Below are 18,233 nucleotides of genomic sequence, written 5' to 3' on the forward strand. Positions count from 1 at the left end.
AGTATTCTGAAGTTGATGATATTTCTGTGGGCATTGTCCAACACCAAACCGTATAAACTTCTGTAATGAGGAGGGATGTGGCGTAAAGGGATAGTCGCAAGGTGGGCAGAATCATTGGCAGCTTTACTAACTGAGGTATAATGGGAACAAAAATAAGTGATTTAATTGACAATGAAAATGTAAAAACTGGAAAACGGATGCGGCACGTTTGAAATAGAGAAACTATTGAGGCCGGAGAATCAAGCGGTTTGTTGCAAATAGAATCCGTTAACCTCAAGTTCTACCTCAATTCCACGCTCCCTTCTAACTCCTGTGGCATCGAGCTGTGATAAAACTGAACATTTTAGAGCGGCCTTTCATCGTGGCCAGCCTGAGGCACACCTGCGAGGCGGATGGATCGTCTCGGCAAAGGAGAAGTTCTCACTGACGCAGATTTAGACGAATTTGTGAGGAAACAGGCCTTTCGTGTTGAGAGAAAACGTCTCAGATCTTTGAGTTCAGCTCGTGAAAAATGGGAGCAAAAACAAAGCAGTTTATATTTTTGTTTAGTTTCTGAGGTTCTGGCTGCCGCGTCAGTAAAAGGAAACCGACAAACTCCGCAGATGGCAGTTCTTGAAGAGATTGTGGGCTGTCATGGTGACTGAATATCTTTGCAAACGCCGACACTGTTTATTTGAATTTTATCTGCGTTACTGAAAAGTCTGGGAGACGAAACTCACTTTCCTTTTGGTAGACGTTAAGATTGGAGGTGTAGTAACGCTGTAGACCACCTGAGGGCGCTGTATTCATTAAACAGGTACTTCTGAGGGATGTAATTTGTCTAAAACCACAAACCTACAGAATCAAGACTTTTATTTGATAGTCAATAGTTGTGTGTATTATTTATATGTGAATCATGGTTAATGTGAAAGTTTGAAAGTTGTGTTCACCCAAATACGACATCGGATTGACAAAATGATCGGTATGCTTATATATAAATGCTTATATTGTATCGGTATGCTTTGACACTGTGGTGCTTCCTGTTTGATATGCGGTGCTGTTTGGAGTCTGTAACCACGTCGCTGCATCCATGTAATTTTTGAAGCTTAAATTTTTTTGCTGCTGTTCATATAGGAAGTCGTATCTGGTACCTGCACGTTTTATAGACTTTCTATTAGATGTGAAGCTTTCTTGTTTTCATTTGTATGCTGTTGTGTATCAATTAACAAGCCGTCCTTATGCACTGATATGTATCCTGACTTCATTAATGATTAATAAAACTTGTGGGAAGCATGAAGTTGTTGTTTCTGGTGCTTAAATTTTTGCAGTCTTTGTAACAACACTTAAACATTTTATTGCCTCTTGGTGTGAAATTAATCTTGTGACCCGTTTTAAATATCACAGAGGTGCGTGTTAATGTGTGAAGGCGATTATGGTGGTGAGAAGTTACAGTCTGAGTCGGACATATGTGAACATCAGCCCTCTTTTCTTGAATTACTTAGAATTTGAACATGTATTTCTGGTACAGTATGCATGAAGAGTTGTAAGTCGTCTGGTGTTTCAGTTACTGAGCACATTCCTACACGTCTGACAATCAGAGGGTTGCCTGGTTCTGGCATTTTGAGTTTTAAAGTTCAGCTCATAACACACCTGTGGAGGGCGCCGCTGGTGTCTCACCGACGGTGAGAGGTGCGTTAGCGCCACCTACTGGACTGTGATGTGAAACAGTGTCAGGATCAGATAGTTTTTACATATATCTTTAATTCATATTTAGATAATCGAGTATTATTCTCTGCACCTCTTATTATATTAATCACACATTACTTTATGTTTTGATAAGTTGGTGTTACTCTCCTCACCGTTTATTATTATCTCAATCTCACATTATTATCTTAAAGCATAATCAACACAATTGATAAACAATTGCAGCATGAGAAAGTGGAGACAGGATTTGGTGGTTTGTGTATTTCTCTGTCACAAGCAGGAGGAAGAAACTGAAGGTGCAGAGTTTCTGCACCTACGAGATGATGGAAGAAGGCTCAAGGACATGGAGGAACCAATCAGCTGGTGGCAACACATTCTGTGCACATCCTCATGTAATAGTATAAAAACACTGGATCAGGGAGAGGCAGTCGGTCAGACTTCGTGCCCTGACATTAACTTTGTTGATGCCAGGGTGAGAAGTTTGGTCCAAAGCTCTGTGTGCTTATTCAACTATCTGATAAATAAATACACTGAGTGAGACCTAAACATCTTCTCCTATTGCTTCATTAAACCAATGCACAGGAGCAATTTCTGGTAGATTGAGATTCAGCTTTAGACAAAAAAGAGAATAATAAATGAAAGTCTCTTAATTAACCCTGTTTCCTTCAGGGACGGACTGTAATTATGTAACTGGATGTTCTCCAATCTGCTAAATCCAATTAAATGTGTTTAAAAGCGTCCAGAATAATTAATCCCACGCTGAGTTGAGCTGAGTTGTGAACTCCCTCCAACCGAACGCCTCCTCGGCTGCTTCCCACCCTCGACCTTCGGCTCCACCGTGTTTTTCTGCTGATCCAACTATTATCTAGATGTTTTACAGAACAGTTTATCAGCCGTGAATACACACAGATCAAGACGTCTGTACTCAAAGGGGCATTTGGCAGAAAATGTACCCTGTAAGGTTTGTCATTTAAATCTGGAAGTACAAAATCTGACAACTAATGGGACACATTTATGCTTCTAACAAACTTATGGTGCAGGCCAGTGATGCAACAAGTCAGTGCTGATTGAACCATTGAGGTTAAACTGGTAAACTGTCGTCCAGTTCTTGGTTGTTTCGGCCTGTGGATAAATTTATAACCTTCTTTAATCACTGAGCTGGATGTGAGCTTTAGTTATTTCAGTTAGTCTTTACATTAAATTCTCACTTTGTACGTGATGAATAAACTGTTTTTAAAATAAAGTTGTCGGATCAGCGTTCAGGAGTTTTGTCATTTTTTATTAATTGATATTTATTCTGATGTTGTTATTTTATCCTTTTATCAGTGTTTTGCATCCAATTGCAGCGCTATCGATGGATTTTTTAAAAGAAAGACAGCCGTCGTCTGCTCAGCAAACCGCTGTTTAATAAAAAACAAGAAGCAGTTTAACGTCATGTAGACGTACCGACGCCTGATGTTTGACAACTGATGAACTAGTTAAAAAAGGGAGTCCAGATTCATGAGGAAAAACAGCTGTTTGGTATTGTACATGTTCTTTATGTAGAAAGTCAGATGTTTCCCTTGAATGTGGAAAATAACAATAATGCACAGACATAACAGGTTCTTCCAACTCTCTAAGTCGATCACTTCTAATCCTTCTTTCAGTGACAGTATAAAGTTGTGACATTAAGCATCTTGAACTCAGCTGCTTTCACACAACTTTGTTCAAATCGGCAGAACTTTACTGTAAATTGTCCTTCTGTGTACATTTTTTTGTATAATGCAGACTTTTAGCGTGCATTTGTTTTTATCTGTTTCTGTCTGAGCGTTATCTCTGAGAGGATCCAATGTCTGAAACGTGACAACGCTTTACGAGTGACGATCGCGCTCACTGATACGATTTATGGCACCAACAGTCCGGTGTGTACATGCTTGATGTAACCTGAAGCCTTTGTTCGGCTTCCTCAGCTGTTTTGTTTTTGTCCTTTCAAAATACGGCAGAACTTAAAGATTCAGCTTGAATTTGAAATTTTGTGAAATAAAAGTGTTAATATGTAGATCTTCCAATTCAGAATTGTTGTTCCTCTAACATATTGTTCTGAACTTCCTCTGATGAAGACCAACACGGGTTTTAAACTAATCTGAGTTTACATACACAAACTATCAGCTGTTTCTTGTATTAAATATCCTCATGTAGCATCTTGTTCACGCCGCTACACCCTTTAATGCCAGCTGAGAAAAAATCCTGACTAAAGAAAAGCTGTGGATTTAGAAAACAGGAACTTTAAGCGCATCATAATGCGAAGGTGCCGATATTGCTATTACAGTGTGTTGTGGGGGTTCTTGTCTGAGGGGTTGCAATCATTAAAAAAAAAAAAAAACAAACACAAATCTGTCTGCTGTGATTGGTTAAATACAACTAATTAACTGTAAGGTTGCAGAAGGCCTCTGCTGCACCTTATCTCGCAATACAAACATCTGGTGCACGTCTCCGGTCGTCCACCAGATGGCAGTAAAGTGCACAAACCTGACTGAGCTGTTAAAAAGTGGAGTTTTCTTCCACTTGGACATTACCCGCATCACAGCAGTAAAAGTCAGGATTTAACAAAGTAGGAATGAACATCATCAGATTAAAATCTACGCTATCCATGCTAGCGCCACTTAAAAACGATTTTCTGACCATATTTCCTCCTGTTTTGCCGTTTTCTTCCGTTTCCTGCCTCGTTTATATCTGCCACAAGCAGCATAAATCAAATATGTGCGACTTCAGGAGGAGGAGTCGCCTCAAATGATGACGGGTTTTATGTCTACATGCAAAAAGACGAGTGCTGACCCTAACCCCCCAAAAACCCAACTAGCAAGTCTGTTTGACTGCACGATCCAAAACCTCTGCAGACCTTCATATCTATAGTGCTGTAGGTTGCTGCTCGGAGGTGATGGTGGTTTGTTGTCGCGAAGAAAACAATAAGACGCAGAAAGGAAGCTGAATAAAATAAGCGTCCAATGGGGTTATGGGTTATACCTACTTCCTGTGAGTCTGATTATAAACTCCCAAATCACTGAGGAACTACGGTGCGCCCAAAGTGTTGGCAATTAACGTGTCCTCGTTAGTTCTCACGGCTAGTTACGTTCTTTATCGCACAAGCCGAGGGAACCTACACCAGGACAGAAGGAATCATCGGCCTCCACAAGTGCTTCCTGGGTTTGTAGACCCCTGGTGGAGGCTTCCAGAAGGACGTCGCTGTTGTATAGTTGGAGACGCAGGGTTGTCGGGTCGTGTCCCATAGTTATAATTTAAGGTTTTTTGGGTGCATTAGGCCCGTTTTGCTCGACCTGAGAGTCCCAGGAAATGGTGAACCCATACAGAGAGCAACAACTGGACAGAGCAAAGGTGGAAAACAGGGAAAAGTTTAGGGATTCAAGGGGCTCCTGCTTCACTGTGGGGGGTACTTCTGCTGGTTCACCTCCAGAAACCCCTCAAGACTTTAACTTCCTCCAGATAGTCGAATTTGATCGTCTTCTTGGCATATTCAACGGTAGTCCAACTGAGGTTTCATGTGAATGAAACCGGCTCCACTCCTTCCATCACTTCCTTGAGGTTTTGTAATCATCTTCCCCTCAGAACCCAAAGATTTTTGCTTCCCTGGATGTTTATATTTTTGTTATTTGCCACCAGTTGTAGCTTGAATTTTACTGTAACGTGTCTTAAACAAAAAGCACATGTTCATGAAATTATTTGTGGATGTATTTTAACAAATTTATTCAAAAAGCATTTAAAAAAAAAATCTTTAGACATGAAAATTCACAGCCACATTTTCACTGTTATCAATAACACGGGAAAAGTCTGTCAAATAAGAAGGAAGTGTTTTTTTTCACAGTGACATAACAGCAGCGTTGCACAATCGTGGCCGTGCGTGTTCCTGATGATCACTTTTACTCATGCGGGAGTCACAGCACTTGAAGGAGGAGGCAGAGTCATCGACTAGCGCTGCCCTTTCTCCCTGCTCCTCTTATCTGGCCTTCAGTCACAGAACTGGGCTGAATGCTCTCGCCGAGCACTGAACAAACTGCTCTCTCACTGTCCAAGTCATTGATCTGTGCAGTGTGACTCGCTGCATTTTCCTGCTCTGTGGTCTGGACGCCGGCAGCAGCTGCTTTTACTGGATTATCTGACATCAGCAGGTGGGGGAAGATCTATTTATGTTCATCATATATTTATTATATTTATCTTCATCCTGGTCTGGTTGAGATTGATCTACATCAGGGCGGCTCTAGAGCTTTCATTTCTACTGAATGAGGACTTCGCGTGCAGCAGAAAAGGGGAAACAAGCACGAGCTGATTCTGACTCGTCTTGAGCAGCCTCCTGATTGTGCTTAATGTGATTTACAGCCACAATTTGTGAGCAACCCGTCCAAGCTGAAGAGTCTCGCTACCAGTTGTAGTCATTAGTTCAGACGCTGTGATGTTGGGTCAGCAGAAGTGTCCTGATTGCTTTTTGACAGTTTTAGGGAGCTTTCCTGAACTTTAGTCGACCAGTTTTTGTGCTCGAACCAAATGTTTATTTGAAGGCAAACATCTTCCTGCCAAAAGTGGCCTCAAACAGTAGAAGGTCATACAGGTCAATGTGGACGGTTCAGCTGCTTGATAAAGAAATCTGAAGCCAACAGTCAGTTTGTTGGCTGTTCTGGAGGCTGTGGCGGTTCGACGTGGTCGTCAAACTTGAAGCGCTTCTCGTCCGTGTTGGCTTCGAAGTGAGTCCACTCTCGATGGTGGAAATATCAGAAACAAAACATCACTGACTTCAGGAAGCTGTCTTGAATCGTAGCATACTGGTACAAGATTCATCAAAATAGACGAGATTTCTTCTTTATTTTTTAGCAGGTTTTGGTTTTGTGATGGAACTGACCAATGTGTTTAGGAAGGAAAGCATTCAGTTTCCTCAAGCCGACACACTCAGAAATGCCCGATAAACTTTCAAGACATACAAAGTTAATTTAAAAAGAAGCCACACCGTCCGACTGGCTGTCATTATAGCACATGAAAGCTTGAAAAAACCTTAAAAAACAGAATTTCTTGCCATCTGTTGAACCCTAGTTAATACAAAAGAATGTCCATTGTATCAAATATAATTCTATTTGATGTTTTACTTGAGTCGAGTAAAAAGATCTTTCCTAGAAAGCACAAGTTAATCATTCAAACTAGAATCACCACCAGTTAGATGTTTGAATGGAGACATGAAGTCATTGCAGTTGGAGAGATGTGCAGTTTTTGCATCGATGGTCAAAATAATGTCATTAATCAATAAGAAGCTCTTTGGCCGTGGAAGCAATCAGCTGAGTTACGTCTGCAGGCTGGTAACCGGATAAGCTCGCTAATGTTGGCTTATGCTGGAGCCACAGACTTAAAGATGGACAGAGCCTCCGAATCTCAAGTTAGAATTGTGATATGTTATCAAAACCAACGTATATGTGCACCAATTAAATTTCATTTAAAAAAAAAAACAACAACAAATTCATAACCAGGAAACCAAGGGTGACTCAGCTTTGATCAAAAGCCATTTCACGAAAATCCAACAAAGATCCAACAAGACCAACAGTGTGTCTGCATCTGTTTAGAAAATGCTGCTTTTACTCCACATACACAGGACGTGTTGGTAACTGTAAAACGTTCCTTCAGGGTTCTGCGTTCAGGAGGAACGACGGTGAACGATGTCGAACAGCAAAGCGACGATGGAGATGGGGCTGAACGGGACCTCCAAACACCAGGTACCTTCCCCTCTCCGTGCCAGATGTTCAGAATCCACCTGTGTGATCCGGGTTTTGGGGTGAATTAACTCGTTTCTCAGCCTGCAGGCTCGAGTCGACGCGGCGCCACCGTCAGCTTCCACAACATTTACTACAAGGTGAGGCAGGGAGGAAGCTGCTTGTGCCGGAAGAAGGGGACGACCAAAGACATCCTCGTGGACCTCAAGTGAGTACAATCCAGAACGGATCACGAGACACTGATTGTGTGTGAGAGACTGTATTTTAAAGCGAAACAAGTGCCTCAATGTCACAGAAAAGCTAATGGACAAGCAAATGCTAATCCATGCATATCCAGACGGGCGTTGGTGTGGCTCTTACATGAACTAATGACTTTAAAGCTCAGCACGGTGCCGCTGGTCGTCAGTCCTCCTTAATTATGCAAAACTTTAACCCCTAATACAGTTACAACAGGTGCGTTAATTAATAATTTACCCCCCATACAGGTATCAAGAGCAAAAAGATTAGCGCTAGAGGCCAAAACCATTTTCCATACCAGGATGTAAATGAGTTTATTCCTGCTGTAAAGTTGGACGTTTTAACATAGAGGTCTATGAGGTTTGACTCACGTTTGAAATCAGCCTCAAGTGGCCGTTTGAGGAACTGCAATTTTTGGCTTTTCAGCCGTAGAGGTCACCGCTTCATAAAATGTTTACATTGACCAACATAATCAGTAATTACTGATAATATTCAAATGAGCTATTTGTAATATAGGTTAGGTTAATTTTAAGTTTAACCCCTTTAGCCTTTTTCTTAAACAAGCTACACTGTTTTGTTCGAGGCGTGTAGGATGAAATATTCACTTCAGTCATTGTCGAATGTAACTGATAACACTGTCAGGATTTATTTTAAATAACAACCAGGAGAAAAAAGGCTCAGTTGAATTTTAAAAACAAACCTCCATACTGGTGAGCTGATACGTCATTTTTAAACATGATTTTCTCTCCATCTGCACCCATTTTCTCATTGCTTCTGTTGCTGTATCGTACGACACCAAACAAAAACTGTGATTGGCTGTTTGTGCGTCACTCGTTGGGATATAATTGGCTGTTCATGAGGCGGGGTGGGAGCACGCTTGGTGTTTGTTTATGGAACCAAACTTGTGTCTAAAATTGCATATACATGAAACTAGCGAACCTGTTCTTGCTTCTTTATGGTTATTGTTTTATCGCCCAGGCTTAGCTGTCCTGGGTGCAACCATAAAGCTTTTTAAACCCTTTTTTCTGTGTCTGACGTTGGCCAGAGGTGCACGTGTGCATCTCAAAGTTCACGCTACTTCAATTTAATGCAACTCAGATTTTCTTCATCCTGCCGATTCCACTGACGCAAAATCTCGTAATTTTAAAGTTCCAGCTCGCCGCCCCCCAACACAAAGACACTTTTTCAGCCGTCGAGCTCCGAGTTTAGCAAACCAACGCCGCTCGATCTACCACGTGTGCAGTTATTGTGCGGTTGTGTGTCTACGTGCCGACAGAAATCCCACCTGGCAGGCAAACGTGATGCGATCAAGGCCCGCTCGGATCAAACACCCCCACATGTTTGGAGGCAAAGGAAGGAAGTTTGCTTTGTGGAGAAACTCAGGCTCCCACTGCACACACAGAAGACAATGACTGTGGGCTTAAACTAACAAACAGGCACGGCGGCAGGATGCTCAAGCGCCTCAGCACCTTTCGGCTCAGTGAGAAAGTTCGCAGTGTTCAATTCACAGAAAGACGCTTGAATTCTAGTAACCTGAAGAAGTCCAGGAACCACGTTGAGGATTTAAGGTTCTAGGGATGGGAGTGTTGGCGCTAGTCCAACGTTTTGGTCCAAAACAAAATAAATCATCAATGAATTACGATAAGACATTCATGGTTACCAGACAGACCTCTGATTTAACGCGATGTTCAGGCTGACACGTGAGGATCTGACAGAAATAGCTCAAGAAATACTGAATAGATTGCAATAAAAGTACCAGAGATATTCACGTTACTGTCAACAGCAAACAAAAGAAAAAACTTTGAGACTTTGAGAACTGCCTAAACTCAGACATTCATGGAACCACACTACGTAAATACTTTAGAATGAAAAATAGATGACATGTATATCTATAAATAACATGATCCGTTGGTTTTTCATAAAGCGCCATCATGTGGTCGAAATTCTTGCCGTCAAAATACCAACTGCACAGCTGCTCAATACAGATTATTAACGCTGGGCTAAAATGATCACAAAATAGTCCCGTTACGTTCATACCGAAAGTGTTTTTAGACTTTAATTTTGTCAAGCTGCCAACGTTTCTGGGCCTCAACAACGCCATTTTGATGGATGGACACAATTGTAATTGCATTAATTATTAACAAGGAAGAACCAAAGTTAATTTCTGTGATCATTTATTTTACAAAAATGGCAAAAACCTTGAATCAACAACATTTTTACACCCACAGGTGTTACCAATACTGGAAATATTTACATTTTTATAACCTCGACAAGGTCTTTGTTTTCACTCTGCTCATCAGCTGTAGAAGGTGTTCCACCATGCTGACTGTATCTTCAAACAACTGGCTCCTCTGTTCACCATTTCCTAGCCATGCCGTATTTATTTTATCGATCCAGTATGTTGGATTTTCCTCTCAGTCTCTGGTTTACTACCTGTTTCCTCTGAAAAGTCTCAGAATTTTTGTTGGGTGACTGTTGGGTGCATCGTGGGTTCTCAATTGTACAGAATTTTTTGTACATTTTTACAGAATCTGATTAATGGAAGTGGCTCATGTTTGGCCATTTTTTACATGAAACGATATGATAAAGTGACATTAATGTCACATTTTCAAGCTTAGATTTGATTCATTCTCTCCGACCGAACACCACGTGGCAAGAGATTAGTTGTGGGATTGATTTTGAAAGTTGACAAATGTGATGATTCATTCTGTTTTTTTGGGGGGGTTTTAATAGAGGTAACGTGCCTTTCAAACCTGCTGGGATAATTTTGGTATTCAGAGGATTAAAGTGAATAACTGTCACAACAACAGTAGCTGTGAAAATCTACTTCAGGTTCCACCATGCTGAATGGACCTTCCAACAGCTCGCTGCTCTGTTCACTGTCACTGAGCCGTGCTGCGTTTATGTAGAATTAAGATTGAAAATTTTCCCTCAGATTTATCCGACTAAATCCACTTATTTTTTTAATAGTTTTTTCTCTCATACATGGTGTCATTTGGGGAACTTCAGAGCGCTAAAGCGGAGATGCAAAGGATTTAAACGTAGTTTTGCTGCAGTGTTTCATCCTGTAAAATCAAAACACTGTCATTGATCGTAAAAGGGGGAAAAAAAAGCAGTCGCCTCAACACGTGTCTTCACTGTACGTCTGAAACACCAGCACACAACGCTAAACAATCACAGTCTTTTATTGCACGCTGTTATGAAACTCATCAAAGCCTCTATTATGTGTGTATGTTATGAAAAACTGCAGTCGGCCAAAGTGCAGCATGTGCGCGGCTTTACTGCTATCTGTGGTATTTTATTATCCAGTGTGTGTAATCATTGACAAAGTCGAAGGCAGGTGCGGTTTATCTGTTCACGTGAGAACGACGGCTGCAGCCTTTAAAAACCTCCTTTACTGTCATTTACTGTGAATGCAGCGTCTCTGCCTCCAACTGTTACTCAAACGTTGGGATGAAACTGCATTCGGACCAAAGTTTATGGTCAGTGAAGGTCGAACAGATTGTTTTATTACAGGACGATGACGATGATTAAACTGAATGGGATGCAGATTCCACATTTAACTGCTTGTCTTATAACTTTATGCATTTTCTACATGAACTGTTTTCCTTTTTTTTTAGTGGATTTAGCTCCAAAACCCGAGTTTAATGGTGGAATAAATCCACCACAGTTCTGTTTAGGGATAGTTCTGCCTTCAGAGCTCTATAAAATACAGGAAAATGGACCACCACCCTGTTTTTTTGTCCTGCTGGGTGCGGTATAAGAGCCCATACGATGCAATGTGACTGTAAATCGTGTATACGTGTGATAAAGATGCAGTAAAACCTGTTATCACAAGGAGGCTGGATGTTAAACGTTTGGTTTGAGGGGTTAAATGTGAGACGGTGGGACTTGCTGAGCCTGTAAAAACCATGTGGACGCTCTAAAATGAGCGCCATGTTGGACGTGGGGGTTGTTTTTCACTTATCAGATGTACAGTTTGACGTTTCTCATACAAGAACAAAGAGAGACGAAGATTAAAACTGGGGAAAGGAAGAGAAGGAAGAATAGAAAGACATGAAAAAAGGCATGAAAGAAACCGAGGAATAGAAGGAAAGGTGTGAAAAGATATAAACGATGTAACGGTGATGGGAGGGAAAAGGCTTGAAAGAAACAGAAGTGAAAGAAAAGACATGAAAAGACAGAAGTGGAGTTTAAAAAAAAGGATGACGTGGCGTAAAAAACCCACAACAATGTAAAAAGATGAGACGACCGGATGTGGAAAGAAAAGCTTCTGTCATGGAGTCATCAGAGCAAAGTTGCAGCGTCATGTTTTCGTCTCTGAAAATAAACTGCAGCGTCATGTTTGCTGAATCAATGACCCGACTGACTGAGGAAGTCATCTTCCGGAGCGTAAACCACAAGATGAATCAAACTGTCGCTGCACAGCGATCTGCTGACTCATGACCCGGCAGACGTTTCATAGCGAGAAGTCTTAATATCAGGATGAGCAACAAGCTTCTCTAAAGCTTCATGAAGACTAAACGTTGGGGTGTCCCTGAAGCCCACGTATGTCCGCCATCAGACGTCTCATTTCAAGTTCTTCAGCTCAACTGTCTGAATCCATCCCTCGTGTTTCAACTGCATGTTTTCTTGAAAATCACCAAAATAATATTTATCAGAAACTAGAAAAAAACAGCAAGAATCACCGGATTTCTAAATTTCCGACGGCCCTTAAACTAGTCATCTGTTACGTACAGTTCTGTCAGTAAGAAATGAACCAAATCTGAGCTTAAAATTCGTGATATTTCATTAAAATCGCTTTATTCCACGAGCCTCATTTTAAACCGTTTGCACCAGATTCTACAAAAATATTCGGCCTTGACTCCTTCTGCTGCGACCAACAGGCACAAACCAAACTTCAGGTACTTTTTAGAGCAGAGATGTGACTGAAAATAATAATAAAAACCAACATAAATGCAGCATGGCTCAGAAACGGTGAACAGAGGAGCAACAAACAATGAAATATCGATAGTTTTTCCAGTATTGGGAGCAGCTGTTGGCATGCAGAAAAGTGTTCAACATGTTTATTCCAGTTTTGTAAAATAAATGATCACAGAAATTCCACTTTAGTTTTTACTTTTCCACAAGGATTTATGGCGCTGTAATGATGTCGGCTACCGAGCAATGTGACAGCAGCATCAACACCCTGCTTCGGCTTCAGAGGGTTTAAAGACGTACGAAGAAAGTGAAAATGAATGAAGGGCCAACAGACAGCAAAGACAGACCGAGGCGTCGAACAGGAGGACAAACAACTCTGCAGCCCTGTATGACATTTGCTGAGTAAATGACCCGGCAGACTTTGGACTTCCTCCCTGTGGTCCTCAGCACAAAAAAAACCTAAAAATGACTCAAACTGTTGCGAAACAACCCAACAAAGTGCGGTTTTGTTTGTTTCCATCTGGCTGAAATGGGAGAGAAAAGCACTTTCAGTTCCTGAAAAACAAGTCGACGGATCACCTGTAGTCGCCACATTCACCTCTGAGAAACCGAGAAGTGAAACTGCTGCGTCACTGTAGTAAAAACCAGTAGAAGCAGGAAAGCCCTGCTCCAAACTGAAGTCATCATGTCTTTTGCATCTTTTTTTCCTTTCTTTCAGTGGGATCATGAAGCCGGGTCTGAACGCCATCATGGGAGCGACGGGAAGCGGCAAATCATCGTGAGTGTTGTAGGAAAAAAAAGAGCTTCTTAAACATTTGTCAGGCTCCAATTTAGAGCAAATTTTAGCCAAAATTGATGGAAAATTGGAACCCAAAATCATAATTAGTGCCGTTTTCCATCCATTGGGTAATGAGAGAAGTAAGAGCTGGTCCATCGAGACAAACAGCTGGTGGCGCTGGTCCTCTAGTCGACGTAGAAGAAGATGGTTGAAGAAGGACTTGATCCACATTTCAACAGGAGCTGAAGCTCAGTTTGTTGCTTGCGGCTGTTTCGGACGATTTCCTCTGAGCTGATTAAACACCTGCAGCAGGAAACAGCAACAGTCTCTGAGCAGCAAGTTGCTGAACTTTGGGTTAAACTGTGAAGCAATGGGAAGAAAAAAAGAAATAATTAAAGCTTCAAACCCATTTTTCATTTGGTTAACTTTCACAAAACAAATTTAACAAAGAATCAGGAACAGAAACGGCTTCACTTGGTGGCATTTTGTGAAATATTTCATTTTGAACTGATGTTATCTTATCAATGTGGTACTTTTACGGTACTATTATTGGTACTTCTAGATGTTGTTTTAAAGAACAAAAGCCATAACACAATAGGAACAGAATTAAGACTTAAATCTTGACGTTCTTCTTGGTGCTTCAGAGTGAATTAGTCGAACACCGTGCTTCAGTTCCCAACTCCACTCTGAGCCCGCCTTGTTTTGCTTTTTCTTGCAGCTTCTTGGATGTTTTGGCGGCCAGGAAGGACCCCGCAGGTCTTTCAGGGGAGGTCCTGATCGACGGAGCTCCTCAGCCTCCGAACTTCAAGTGTTTGTCTGGATACGTGGTGCAGGTGGGTGAAGCAGGCAGGAGGGCAGATCTACAAGTCAGACGGGCTCTGATTCCTTCTGAGGACAAATCTGTCGTAGAGGTCTCAAGTAGGAACGTTTGCTTTCTGTCTTGCAGGACGACGTGGTGATGGGAACTCTGACGGTCAGAGAAAACTTCACCTTCTCGGCGGCGCTGCGTCTCCCGTCCACCATCAGTCAGGAGGAGAAGAAGCAGAAGGTCGACAGACTGATCCAGGAGCTGGGACTGGGCCGAGTGGCCGACTCCAGGGTGAGGAAAGAAAGTCACAAAGCATCACTTGTTTAGAGCAATTTGTGCTCAACCATCTCTGGTTTGCCTGAAATGTTTCTGTCATAATGTGTATTAAGATGTTTCTGAAAGTTTATCCTGATGCATCGAATACTTTCTGAGATCAAGTAGAAATCTTTTTTTTTTAAAAAGCTGCCCATTGACCTTCTTTCAGCAAGTTTATTTTTCTGCACATTGACATTTGAAGCTGTTTAAACCACAGAAACTCAAGATAAAAGTCTCATCTTTGAGTTGACATGAACAAACAACTGAACCATTTTAAACACTCATCTACCAATATTGTTTTTTCTGTGGTAGTCCAATGAAAATAGCTTTTTAAAGTTCACTTGTTGACTTCTGCATCATCGATTTTGATGTTAATATGATCTCAAAGATGGAACTTTTCATGACAGCTTTAATGTTTTTCAAATATTTCAACGCACCCATAATCAGGTTATTTGATCTATTTGTCCAGTATTGCAGATTCTGAATCAAAAACATGATGAGAAATAACTGAAGATTTCAGGTTTTTATCTTTAATAGTTCCTCAAATGCTGTTGTTCAGACTCAGAGAAAAGCGAAACAAAGCATCAAAAAAGGCACAAAGAGTGAGTTAAAAGAAGTGAAATTGAAAAAAACGCCGTGAACAGAAGGTTTAAGGAGACGTATCGAGGGAAGGAACCAAGAAAGACTCAGCAGACGTGTGATCCGCTGTGTGTTTGTGCAGGTGGGCACTCAGCTGATTCGCGGGGTTTCCGGCGGCGAGAGGAAGAGGACGAACATCGGCATGGAGCTGATCATCGACCCGCCCGTCCTCTTCCTGGACGAACCCACCACCGGCCTCGACGCCAGCACGGCCAACTCCGTGCTGCTGCTGCTCAAGAGGTGAGCGCGAGCGGTGCACAATCTGTGAGGAACCAGATGCAAACTTTACAAGGTTAACAAATCCAGACGACCAGTGGGATCCAAACATAAGCTACGAGCTGTGCACAGAGCAGCAGGCAGCTTCTGGTGTTTCAATCTGAAAATGGCACATTAAAACTCCACAAACGTCCTCTTCGACTGTCATTGTCATGACTCACTGAAGCACCAGACATTTTAAACGTGCTTTAAATCATGAAAAAAGGCCAAATGTCATGTTTTTTGCTGTAATGTCGCCCTACAACTCTTCGTTTAGCCCCGCCCCCTCAGGTGAACCATTTAGAGTAAACAGCCGCCTCACGGTCAAACAGCTTTATTTACTTTCTACGGCTTCTTCTGGTAGCTCTAAGATATCTAAACCTGGTTCAAAAACTCACCAATTGTTCTGGCTGCAAGAGTGAACACAGAGGTCTTCATGCACTGCCAGCATCTGAGGCACTGAACACCCAGCGGGTTAGTTTTATGTTGGTCGTTAGCGGCACCACAACAATCAGAAATCCTTCGTATTAGGAAGCTGAGCGGCTAATGAGGCTAACATTAGCTTTGTCCACAGCTCAGAGCTCCGTGGAAACTTTAAACTAATAAACAAGCACTGGAGGGGCTTCAGTTCAACCTGAACTCTGCTGTTTACATCCGTTTTTACATCCAAAGACACTTTCCGGGAACCTGTCCGACTTGTGAATTCTGAATGAATAAATCCATGTTGGTTTGTTTTCCTTTTTACAGAATGGCGAACCACGGTCGCACCATCATCCTGTCCATCCACCAGCCTCGATACAGCATCTACCGCCTGTTCGACAGCCTCACCCTGCTCGTCAACGGCAAACAGGTCACTCACACCGGCTGCCTCTTGACGAACTTAACAAGAAACTCTTCACGGTCTCGATCTTGTTAACCGTCGTTTTCTGTGTAACTGTAACGATCAGGTCTACCACGGCCCTGCACAGAGAGCACTGGAGTACTTCTCGGAAATCGGTAAGAACGTGAGCTCAGCTTTGACCCGATATGACCCGACATGACCCGACATGATGGAAAGGGGATGTTTGTAACTCTGCTGGGAAACTCTACTTCCCAGGATACACCTGTGAGGCCCACAACAACCCCGCAGACTTCTTCCTGGACGTCATCAACGGAGACTCGACCGCCGTCGCCCTCAGCAACCCCGACAAAGACGGTGAGTTTGTTCATGTGAGGACCAGAAGGCGGCGGTGGAAGAAGTCAAGGTAAAAGTGGAAGAACAGTGGAAGATAGATTGATGTCATCGCCACGTTACTGGTGATGCATGTTTGGATTGGATTGGGTGAGATTCCACAAACGCTTACAGACGTCGGGAAAATTCAGTTTTTACTCCCTGTATGAATAAGTCAGGCTGGACTGATGTCTGTCAAGGTTCTGCTGTCTTATCTTGTTGTGACGTCTCATCAAGTGACACCTACCAAACCCACAGGAATCATTAATCATTAATCATTAGTCACAGTCACATACTCGCGGTTTGTAGTAATCTGTTCTTTGTGGTCGAATGTGGACGGACAGAGTTTGTTTTTGTGGAAGATTCTCAGCTGAAAAACTGATTCTGAACTAATTTTAAGAGCCTCCATCAGCTTTTTGAACTCCAAGGAAGCTTTCCAGGAGAGTTTTGTGGGATTTTTAATGCTAGCAGATGAAATTCATCGACTGTTCCGACTCTAACTTGATATATTTAGTTAGTTTTCTGGTTCTGCTTTTAAACGATCTGCTCGTTCAGGTTCGTCTTCATGCTGCCGTCAAAACCCTCCAACTGAAAGCTCGTAGAATAAATAGTAGAACAGCACCACCTGCAGGTCAAACTGGAATAAGCACACATCACTGCAGTCAGGTCAGTGAGTGCTGCAGGTGTTTTCATGTCTGACCAAACACCTTTAAATCCAAACAAAACTTTGAACACGCTTCAGTTGTTCTCGGCTTTCAGTTTTGATTTTAAACACAGTTTTATTACAGCAGCTGAGGAAACTGTTCCAACAAGCGTCGGCTGAGCATTAATGCAAGTCAGTGTTTAAAAGACATTCCCACAGGTAATCAGCCATTGGATTAGTAGTGATGCTTTGCCTGTCAGACTCTACTCAGGGCAAAGTAACAGCTGACTTCTCCCCAATACGCTGCATAGTTCAGATAACACACTTTGATGTTTGTGTGATTACGAGTGAGAAAACTGATGACATTTAACTAAAAATGAAAGTAAATGACAGAACTCTTGATCCAATAAACAATCATTTATTAGCCTTTAAGTTCAACCACCACCTTTTTTTAAATTAATGCATTTTCAGAAACACATGCCTGTTATTATACAGCTCAAGAATTCAGATTCCTTTTTTATATTTTAACAGCTCAATTTTAAAACCCAACGACATTCAGTTTGTTGTCACACATGAAGAAGAAAATTACTAATCAATCTGTTCTCTCATCATCTCACTGACTGATCGCTGCAGCTCCAATGTGTTTCTACATTTGATTCAATGACAATCATGAATAAAACCCTTTACAGCAACTATAGAATAAAACTATTCATCAATATGATCAAACATTTACACAATATGAAGAGTAGTATGATTGAAATATGTAGATGTGGGTTTAATCACTGCAGTATTATTTTCAGACACCTTTCTCTGTTATACTTACTCATGTTTTGTTACTTAACACACGTCTTATCTAGTTTTCATCACTTTAAACATCACAAAGGAAGCATTCCTTCTGTAATCACCGTCCTGAACTTTATCTGCTAAAATCTACTTTATAGAACAACAGAAGTGAACTACAGATCATGGACCTAAATCAAAGCTGAACACAAACCGACCCA

The 18,233-nt window shown here is 41.7% G+C and overlaps 1 protein-coding gene across 1 annotated transcript in view; it reads left to right on the forward strand.

Moving 5' to 3' along the window:
* The first annotated feature begins 5,684 nt into the window (after positions 1–5,684).
* The window catches only part of abcg2a (ATP-binding cassette, sub-family G (WHITE), member 2a), a 27,022-nt gene continuing 14,473 nt past the window's right edge, over positions 5,685–18,233 (forward strand). The window contains exons 1-10 of the mRNA XM_008290839.1: positions 5,685–5,846; positions 7,342–7,430; positions 7,511–7,635; positions 13,303–13,362; positions 14,081–14,195; positions 14,309–14,461; positions 15,207–15,364; positions 16,127–16,229; positions 16,327–16,375; positions 16,476–16,574. Of these exons, the coding sequence (XP_008289061.1) occupies positions 7,374–7,430; positions 7,511–7,635; positions 13,303–13,362; positions 14,081–14,195; positions 14,309–14,461; positions 15,207–15,364; positions 16,127–16,229; positions 16,327–16,375; positions 16,476–16,574 (919 nt within the window). The 5' untranslated portion in view covers positions 5,685–5,846; positions 7,342–7,373. The remainder of the gene's footprint in view (positions 5,847–7,341; positions 7,431–7,510; positions 7,636–13,302; positions 13,363–14,080; positions 14,196–14,308; positions 14,462–15,206; positions 15,365–16,126; positions 16,230–16,326; positions 16,376–16,475; positions 16,575–18,233) is intronic.

Source organism: Stegastes partitus, unplaced genomic scaffold (assembly GCF_000690725.1).
Source record: "Stegastes partitus isolate 25-593 unplaced genomic scaffold, Stegastes_partitus-1.0.2 Scaffold698, whole genome shotgun sequence".
NCBI classification, from domain to species: Eukaryota; Metazoa; Chordata; class Actinopteri; family Pomacentridae; genus Stegastes; species Stegastes partitus.